This window comes from Epinephelus lanceolatus, chromosome 9 (genome assembly GCF_041903045.1).
Source record: "Epinephelus lanceolatus isolate andai-2023 chromosome 9, ASM4190304v1, whole genome shotgun sequence".
NCBI classification, from domain to species: Eukaryota; Metazoa; Chordata; class Actinopteri; order Perciformes; family Serranidae; genus Epinephelus; species Epinephelus lanceolatus.
Window position 1 is genome coordinate 18,800,527 of NC_135742.1, and position 10,589 is coordinate 18,811,115.

A 10,589-nucleotide genomic window follows, 5' to 3' on the forward strand; every position below is an offset into this window, starting at 1 on the left:
ACGGAGCAACGAGGAGAACTGAGGCACAAAACTCCAGGGCGACCTCCACACGGTCTGACGTACCCAAAGCTGCTGGTATAAATGAATTCACGGCGTCACCAGGCTCAGATGATTCGCAGCACCAGTGAGCGCACCCGGCTGTCAACACACCCGGGCTACAACACACACAACCCCCCTCACACACACTCACAAACACGTCTGCGTCATGCGTCCTGAGAGCGACGGCACGAACGCGGTAACTCCGATGGACCCCGGTAAAACGCACAGCGGCAGCAGTCTGAGGGGCTGACTGTGTCCTGCTTATCTGTCCGGCGTGTCCCCCCACTGCTCTGGGAAAGTTGCGCTCTGAGTGTGGTCGCAGTATGGATTTTATAACAACAAGCGGCAACGGCAGCAACGCGACCAGCGGTTACCCCGGCGGGGTGGACGTGGTTGCCGACTGGGACGGGGGTGAGAATGGCACGGGGTCTGGGGCTCTGCCAGATGTGAAGCTGAGTTACCAGATCATCACCTCTCTGCTCCTGGGGGCCCTCATCCTCTGCTCCATATTTGGCAATGCGTGCGTCGTGGCAGCCATCGCCCTGGAGAGATCTCTCCAGAATGTGGCTAACTATCTGATTGGATCTCTGGCCGTGACAGACCTCATGGTATCGGTGCTGGTTCTGCCAATGGCAGCCCTCTACCAGGTTCTGAACAAGTGGACACTGGGGCAGGAGATCTGTGACTTATTCATCTCTCTGGATGTACTGTGTTGCACATCATCCATCCTGCATCTGTGCGCAATTGCCTTGGACAGGTACTGGGCCATAACAGACCCCATTGACTATGTAAATAAACGGACACCAAGGCGAGCTGCGATCTTGATAAGCGTGACTTGGCTAATTGGTTTCTCCATCTCTATTCCACCTATGTTAGGCTGGAGAAGCGCCGAAGACAGGGCGGACCTCAACGCCTGCATCATCAGCCAGGACCCGGGTTACACCATCTACTCCACATTTGGGGCTTTTTACATCCCTCTCATCCTCATGTTGGTCCTGTACGGGCGAATATTTAGGGCTGCTCGGTTTCGGATTCGGAAGACAGTGAAGAAACCCGAGAAAACAAAAGTGTCCGAAAAGTGCTTGACTGTGTCTCCGGCCATCTTCCACAAGAAAACCAACGGGGAGGCCGGGGGCAAAGGCTGGAGGCGCAGCGACGAGTCCAAACCCAGCTCTCCGTGCGTAAACGGCGCGGTGAAGCACGGAGAGGAGGGTGAGTCACTTGAGATCATAGAAGTTATCAGCAACTCAAAGACGCACCTGCCTCTGCCCAACACCCCTCAGTCCTCCTCGCAGGGCTACGAAAACATGAATGAAAAGAACTCGGGGGCGAAGAGAAAGCTGGCGCTGGCCAGGGAGCGTAAAACGGTGAAAACACTCGGGATCATCATGGGAACTTTCATCTTCTGCTGGCTGCCCTTTTTCATCGTCGCACTTGTGCTGCCTTTCTGTGCAGAGAGCTGCTACATGCCCGACTGGGTGGGCGCAGTCATAAACTGGCTGGGCTACTCCAACTCTCTCCTCAACCCCATCATATATGCCTACTTCAACAAAGACTTCCAAAGTGCTTTCAAGAAGATCATAAGATGCAAATTTAACAGACCCTAACCACACACAGTGACAACAAATGTGTTTACTTAGGTGTGGAGTAAATGCACGGACAGCAGGATTGTTCACTGACTGTATGGAGCAAAAAAAAAAATGACACAGACTTTCATTCAGGGACAGTCTCTTTTCGGTGTGTGTTCAAGGACCGTGTAAAAAAAAGAAAAACCCGGGGTCACTGCTGATGAAATGAGACAGGACAGGAACTTTCGCTCTTAATGTACAAGCTCATGTTTATTCAGTGTTGTAGCTACAGTATATAGCCTATGTGCGACGGCAGCCATCGTTGTATTGCCATGCAACACGTGTCATGTGCTGATTTCATGCATCTTATCATGAGACACGCGGGGTTTCCGTCCTACGTCATGAGCTTTGTAGCACTGAAACAATAAAAGCAATCAAAGTTTGTCATTAAGAAACACGAGTCCATTTTTATTTAGAAAATAAAAAAGTCATGAGTCAAGCAGAGGTCAGGGCCTAGTGTGAGAAATCAGTTTCACTTGGGATGTCATCATACATCTCCATAGAGTGAATGCATCAGAGTGTGTTGAGCCAAAAAAAGCAGTGAGCAGCTTAGCAATTTGCTTTGACAGGGCCACACTGATGATGATGATGATGATGATGATTGGGGGGGGGGGGCAATCAGGTTATAAGTGCATGGTGTGTTTGAGGTCTCACAGCAAATGGGTATCGAACAAACCCCCACCACCTATCCATCAAATCCATCTCAAAGTCGAAAGCAAAAGGAGATGGGTTTTTTTTTCTAAAATGGAGGCTGGTATTACATTTATGATATGATATGTTTTCCCCCTTCCCCCTCCTCTTATTCCAGAGCTCCCCCCCAAATCCCATCTCTCTATTTCAGATTGCCCCCTGTCTGAGTGTGTGTGTGCAAGAAAGACTGAAACAACAGACAGAAAGAAAGATGGCTCAAATCAAGGGAGAGCCTCAAATATTACTTTCTATATTCGATTATTTTACAGCACCGTTCCCCATACAGGCCCACAGTGCGCTGCATGTTTGAGAAGAGACAGCTTCTTACATCATTAACATCAAGAAAGAGCAGTGCTAAATTTAGTGCATGCACTAAATAATACCACATAATGTAGAGGGGCCTGCTCAGAGAAATACGCCACATAATAGGGAAAGAGTTGCAGGAAACCTCCTCAGCGCTCTCCAACAAAGCCCAGACACAAATCCACTTACAGTAGATGCAGAGATAAAGACTGTCAGATGTGAAAAGAGGAAGGAGGAAAATAACTTTCAGGAAGAAGTCCCAATGAGGCCTGCACGGTTCACAAGATGGGTGGCTATTTGGCCCGTTGTCATGGCAACACATCAAGCCCAAGGCATCACGGGTCAGTCAAGGTGGCGGGCAGGCCGGGCATGCACGGTCAAACCGGAATGTGAGCTGTAGTGTGAGAATTTAGACATGGGAGCATGTATGTTACTGTAAACATAAACAACAACTACAATAAATAAGCTGTACATTTATGGATGATAAGCAGTTATACAAACAATTAAAAATTATTCATAGCACATTAAACTGTAGAAGATATGAGGACGTTTTTCAATTAATGTACAGACAACCACAATCCCTCCTGTGAGGCTTCTGTAGCTGCTTACAAACAGTTAATGAATAATGGATAACACAGTGTGCAATCATATTAAATGATACATGATTACACACATGAACACATCCTTACAGTGTATTATGAATAATTTATAAACATGCAGTTTTTTGTGTTCATGCCTCAAGAAGACTTTGACCAAATAAAAGTAACTCAAGATCCACTTTCAGGGCTCAGTTGTGATGGAGGTTAAAGAGGAAGTATTGAGTATTTATAGATAAATAAATACTTTATCAATAAATGTAATTATAATAAATGGTAAATGGACTAGCCACTCAAAGCACTTTTTACACTACGAGACATTCACCCATTCACATACACATTCATACACTGTGGGCCAAGGGTACCGTTCAGGGTGCCACCTGCTACTCAGTTTTGAGACACCCACACACCGATGGAGCAGCCATCAGGTGCAATTTGGGGTCCAGTGTCTTGTTCAAGGATGTGGACTAAAGGAGCTGAGGGATCGAGCAAGATTGGTCGACGACCCACTCTGTCTCTGAGCCAAAGCCGCCCCACTATATTGTAATATATATATATATATATATATATATATATATATATATATATATATATATCACTATATTGGTAAAATACAAAAAATAACTGTAATTATTATCACAAAATAGTTAACAAAATTAAACGGATACTTTATATTTGTGATTCATGTAATATATAAGCATATCTTATATGCTTACCCGTGTATTATGTCATACTGTCAATCATTAATTAACTTTTAAAGGTGCTATACGTATCTCTGGAGAAAGTTTGTTAAGTCTCCTTTCCAGGTCGTCAAATGTCGATGCTTTGGGCTGGTAGTCGGACTGAACAATCATCCCAAAGCGTCGGTATTTGACAACCTGGGAATGAGAGTCAAGAATCAGCTATCGTTCTCCAGAGTTACACACAGCACCTTTAATGCACCAGTTATTGATGCTTAATGGTTACAATATATATTGGAGTGTAATAGTGTGTTGTTTATATACGTATAAATGCTCTGTGAAACGTGGGGAGTTATAATAGTGTGACTTAAATAGCACCAAGAACACCCATCAAGTTACAGTCACATACAATATATTTCACGTACCGTAAGTGAGTCTGGAGGAAAAAACACAGACTTTTCCCTTCAATCACTCTTTGATTCCACAAATAAATTAGTCTCATGAGACAATTAATCGATAGCCATTTGACAGGAACACTATTCTGAAACTCTTGATAATCAATTAAAAGTTCTATTGCTCCAGCTTCTCAAATATGTTCACATGCTTCTCTATGTCATACAGACTTATAATAAACCAAATATCCATGGGACTGCAGATCAGTTAAAAACATCCATTTAAATTCTAATATCACTATTTTCTCACAAAATGATTCATCGACAAAAATAATCGTTATTCACAGTCACAATATGCACTTAGAATAGCGCATTGATTGACAAAACTGAGCTGGAGGAACATCATCAAACGGCTCTATCTCTCCATGCCTCTGGTTTCCTTCCTCCATCTGATCCATTTCTCTCTGCGGTGCGTCAGAGCGACACCAATGCACTCAAAATGCTTTTGGGAAAATGAATCTCATACCTGTGACCTGTAGGTCAAGTTTCTGGGCTTATGACGGGCTCACAGGGGCCTGCAGAGAATGTTGAGTGAGCTGCTGAGCATAGTAGAGTATATTTTTCAATTGTGAGTCACACCGTGTGTAAGACCATTAAATTCATTACATTTTGGTCCCGATACATGGGATTACAAAGCAGATGACCTCCTTTGAACTGTGCCGTAATATCAAAGCTTTGGATTGTAGGTCTGCATTAATCCCACTCCCTCCAGGATTCTTAAATGTAATGTGGGTAGGTGGGAGCCGTGAGATGACACAGGAGCATCTCCTTTGACCCAGCAACAGAGAGGAGAGGATTATATTAAATGGCACCACTAACAGGATGATTACAGGGTTTTGTTTCATGTGTACCACTGGCCTGTGGCCCAAAACTGGGGGAAGATTGTTTGTGATTCTGCTTATATACAGTAGGTTGCTATTGGTCCTATAGGAGCATTTATATAAGAATGAACGGTGGGTTAAAGAACAGTCAAGTGCAAGCGCAGAGCTCCTGTTTCAACACATTTTTTCAACGCTGAAAGTGGCGTCAAAGTGCTCCTTTAACCCACCAGATATTAAACATTTATAGATTTTGTATTGAAAATTCACACAGGAAATAACACGTTATTCCAAAGGCAGTCCTGCCTGTTTTAAAGTGACATTTAATTTGGGTACGTAATTGTAATTTTTTCCCTGTGCTACTTTGAAATTGATTCCACAGATCAATATCAAACAGCAGTCGCCACCTGAAAATGTGATTCCACAGAGGCTGCATAAGGAACAGAAGCTTCAAGAAGTAAATCTACTTATTAATATTAATTACTTTATTAATGCACTTGCTTTATTTGTTATTAAACTTGCTCCAATTATTTTTGTGGTGAGACTTTTCTGAAAAAACAGTTTCTAACTAATCAAAAGATCTAATAGGTGATGAGGAGGCTGATCATACACAACTTTAAAAATTCACTTTTCACTATAGAAAGGCAGAGTCTTAGTTAGCATGTACTTACCAGCAAGATGGTAATACATATAAATATAAAGAATGTTCCTAAGAATATTTAAAGTGCATCCAAATGCATTTCAAATGTTAATTCCAAAATTAACATAGTTAATTAAAATGGACTGTCATCTGAGATCAGTAGCCTGTCATAGTCAAGTGTTTTAAATGAAAATCTGAAAATAAACCTACAAAATTAGGCTGCATTCAAAGGATAAAGGACCGCTTTGGTGATATTTTCGCAAACAAGTCTAAAAATATTTGTTGCATAAGGATTTCTCTCCAACATTGATGATAAAATGTTGTTTTGTTTTGTTTTTTTCCCCCCCAGCAATACAGAGCATCAGCACCACAATACATTTTTAATAACAATTCATGGTCTAAAAGTGAACACTATGAGATGGTAAATAAGTGTAAATACTTCAAACGAAGCTCTAGCAAAAGTTCAGTCAGGGAGACGACTTTTCATGCTCAGGCTGTAAGTTTTCTTTCTCATGCTGCCATTCACTCCTTGCATGTATGCTCACTCACTGTCTCTAAGTGACATTGTCTGGATCGGTCAATTGACTGGTTCTTTCTCTGCCATAGTTCTTTCTTGCTGCCGTTGTGCGTGCTGTCCACCTCCCCATCACCACCCAGTCTTTACGGATTCATCAGCCTCATACGCCTCAGCAGCCATCAGCCTCAGAGTCATCAGCCACCACCACCTCCACCAGTGTCTGGACTCCATGGGGTGATTTATCCTGCTGCCGCTCAGATTTAAAGAGTATTTGGCCTAACCGCAGGTTTTCAACAGCATTTTTTACTCCATTAAAAACACATAACGAACACATTTATAGATATTACATTTTTGTCATATGTCCAGTGAAGGGCTGGGCGATACAGAGTAAATATCATGATATTTTTTTTACAGAATACCTCAATATTGATATGGCAATGGTATTGTAGGGTTTACTACTGGTGCTTTCACAAAATAGGTTTTTGATGAATAATTAATAATAATTATCAGTAATGTGGATATAATGACGAAGTAGGCAAATTCAAATAATCAAACAGCTAGTCTGGTAAGTTCAGAAAATTACATTACTTTACTGTAATGTAACCTTTAAAACTATGAAAAGACAACACTCACATTATAATATCCAAAAGTGAAGACAATATGTAGTCTCATATGATGATACTGATAAAATATTGATACATTGCCACTAGGAGTGCCCCCTAATAGTCCACCAAACGTTAGCTGACCAGAAAGGTCATTAGCCGGCAAGAATTCATTGGTCGCTTAGTCGCAGAAAAACAAAAAACAAAAGTGGGAATATGGGAGCATATTATTTGGAAATATTTAGTGAGCGGACGATCAGAACGCGACACAGAGAGATGGAAAAAGGTTTCAAAGACAACAGGAAGAGGAGAGAGGCAAAGACAGAGACAAAGTAAAAGAGAAACAGATATGACTGAACACTCAGCACAACACATGTTTCTGCATCACCCCCTCCTACTACAGGGGCTTTTTGATCTGTCAGAGTTTTTTCAGGGATCTCACAGCCCACAGCCCGTCACACGCCGGAGGCTTTCTCTCCCTCTCCGTCGGAGCCTGAGAGAGAGGCAGGAAGGGAAGAGTACCAGAAAACTCCTTCTGACGTGGAGAGATGAGGGTTTAGGTGTTTTCAGATACGGTCATTTTTTACTACAAAGGTTAGTTTACCACTTTTAGAAACACATGCGTCACTTCTGTTTCACAGTATGGTTCAAACATTGATGGATAAAATAAGGTATGTGTACAGATTGTCGTCCTCTTACACAAACACACAAACTCATCTATTTGATGGAGGGCAGGCATCACGTCTTCAAGGACAACAGCAAAGCAAAAAAAAGGTAAAAGTAAACGATGCTTTCAAGAACAATCTAAAAGCAAACGCGTGATGAAGGGTCGTGCTTCAGCGCCCATTGCTATTAGTATCACAGCCAGTGGGAAACACTTCACCTCAGATTATAAAATTTTTAAAGAACTCTTCTCCATCTCCTTCAACAAGGGACAAACATTTGCAGCTGCTTCGTTTATTCTCCCTTTTTTTTCTCACTCAAGAGGATTACTCAGCGCTTTTTAAAAAAGTGCCATTTAGCTAAAACTTTGGTGGGATAAAATATGTGGGCAGACACAGAGTGGAGTACCAAACATCAGCTGTGTGAGACAAACTCCGACTGTGTGACACAGTGTCCAAACAAAGGCCACTCCAAACAAAACAAGCCCCTCTCAGTTTGCCTGCAGGCAGTGAATACTTTGCAGTTGCTTGTCTCCGTGTGTGTATGTGTGTGTGTGTGTGTTAAGAGGGGCAGAGGGAAATTAAAATCTTTGTCGTTATTTACAAGGCCAAATGTCAGTTGACAGCTCCCACCCAGCTTCAATTTTAACTTTACTGTCTTCAAGGGGAGATTTGTCTTGTAGCCAGGTGAAACACAACAGTAACTCACACAGATTGAAACATAAAGTCATAAAACACTGCACAAGTTCACATGAAACCATCATCATCTAACCAAATCAGCACCAAATCAGCACTTTGGCAACACTTTAATGACATGAGAGAGAAAAAAATAATTTCTCACCATGTTGGACCTGGAATTGAACGCTGTGAATTTCTGTCAAGAGGGGAGGAGCTCATACTCTCCATCTGCAGGAGGAAGAGGAGGACACTAAGATTTCTCAAGCATTTGAACTCAAAGAAAATGTGAGTTAGTTGACAAAACTCAAGTGGAAGATGACTGACTTTTTTTTTTTGTTTTTTAGATGTTTAAAGGGACAGTTCACCCCCAAATCACAAATACATATTTTCTTCTGACCTGTAGTGCTATTTCTCAGTCTAGATTGTTTTGGTGTGAGTTGCAGAGTGTTGGAGATATCAGCCTTAGAAATGTCTGCCTTCTCTCGAATATAATTGATCTAGATGGCCCTTATGGTGCTCAATATGGAATGGTTTATAAGAAGTAAGTAAGAAGTAAAATTGTTTTTAAAAAGAGGTTTTTATTGTTGATCTCTTGATTTCTGTTTTTGTGATTTGCCTGTTTTCTTTTTGATTTGTTTCCTTTTGCCTCTTACTTTTAATAAATATTTGTTTTACATTATGATGTAATGTTTACTTGAGTGGACCCCAGGAAGAGTAGTTGCTACCTTTGTAGTGGCTAATGAGGATCCAGATAAAAAATAAAAAATGGCACTTGGCATATGGTACTAAAAGCACAAAAAAATACTGAACCTAGCAGAGGTGGCAAGTTAAGCACATTTACTTAAGTACCAGACTTACTGTAAGTACATATTTGAGGTATTTCCAATTCATGCTACTTTATGATTCTACTCCTTCACCTGTCAGAGGGAATATTGCACTTTTTACTCCGTTACATTTATCTGATAGTTAAAGTTAGTTATAGTGTAACCTCCAGAGCTGAAATATGAAGCCAATGGGGAAGTGCCAAAAACTGCAGTTCTTCAAGTGGCCACTTGAGGCTGGCTCCAAGAATAAGTCAGTCCCCATCAGAGCATGTGAGCGGAGCGGGGAGCGGGAGGATTTTGTGTTGAGTGAGGAGCGGCTATTTTTTTTAAAAGGTGGAGCGGAGCCTTATCTCTCACTCCAATTTCGCTCCAGTCGCTCATGCCCTACCCAGAATGCATCTTTGCACCTGCTCACACCCACACTATTTTCTTTCAAAACTGTGTACTTCAGAAAAGAAACTGAGAAGAGAAGCAGCGGTACCTTGGAGAACGGTCCCCAACTGCGAGGAGAGGCGAGAGGGCTTTGGAGGTCGGCCGCTTAACCTGGTCCGTCTCTTCTACACTTGGACTTACTTCCACCCTGCCAGCGATCCCTAACTGCGGGGAGAGGGCTTCCCCGGAGAATTTACCAAGCTCATGTTTTATGGGTGCCGTAGCATTGTTTCGACCTCCCATTAGTCCGACGTCCCATTGTTCTGATATGTGATTATACTAGGCTATACTGTATTTGTGTACCATGGAGGATCAGCAATGCAACAAAAGTAGGCTACTGGTCGAGATATAAGTGTCATAGAGAGGAGAGAGTGAAACACCATAACCTCCTGTTGTTAACTCTGGGGTTCCGGTTGTGTGGGGCGCTTTCCGCGGTGCTGAACAGTTCCCGGCGGGCGTATTTCTGCCTTGATGGTGCACCGCGACCAGCTCTGGGTCAGCTGGGAAAGGCTTGAGGCGAAGCAGGCTCACGGCTTATGTGTTTGCCACTTTCTTTTTCATTTTAACCCACACCATGATCTTTTCCTGACCCTAACCAAGTGGTTTTTGTGCCTAAACCTAACCAGACCTTAACCACAGGGCATCATGATGATTTCAGAACAACGGGACTTCGGAACAATGGGTTTAATATGGTCGGAACAATGGGCTGTCGGACCAATGGGCTGTCGGAATAATGGGCAGACCCCGTTTTATTTGTGAATAGAAGATTACAGGTTAGGGTAGTACCACGCAGTTTTTTTGAGCGGAGTGGTGAGCGAGTGGAGCGGGATAAAATTTATGATGGAGCGGAGCGGAGCGGAGCAAAGAATGCGCAGAACCAAGCGGAGCGGACAAGCGGCACAAAGTGACAGGTCTGCGAGCGAGGAGCAGAAATTTTTACCCGCTCCGCTCCGCTCACATGCTCTGGTCCCCATGGACAGCCATGTTAAAACTTTACAGCAGAAATGAACATGTTTACAGCCTAGTAC

General features: G+C 42.7%; 1 protein-coding gene across 1 annotated transcript; it reads left to right on the forward strand.

Moving 5' to 3' along the window:
- Positions 1–228: 228 nt before the first annotated feature.
- htr1aa (5-hydroxytryptamine (serotonin) receptor 1A a) lies at positions 229–1,810 on the forward strand. Its single transcript, XM_033619162.2, has one exon. It carries the CDS (start codon positions 363–365, stop codon positions 1,644–1,646), a length of 1,284 nt encoding a protein of 427 aa, XP_033475053.1. The 5' UTR covers positions 229–362; the 3' UTR covers positions 1,647–1,810.
- Positions 1,811–10,589: the final 8,779 nt, after the last annotated feature.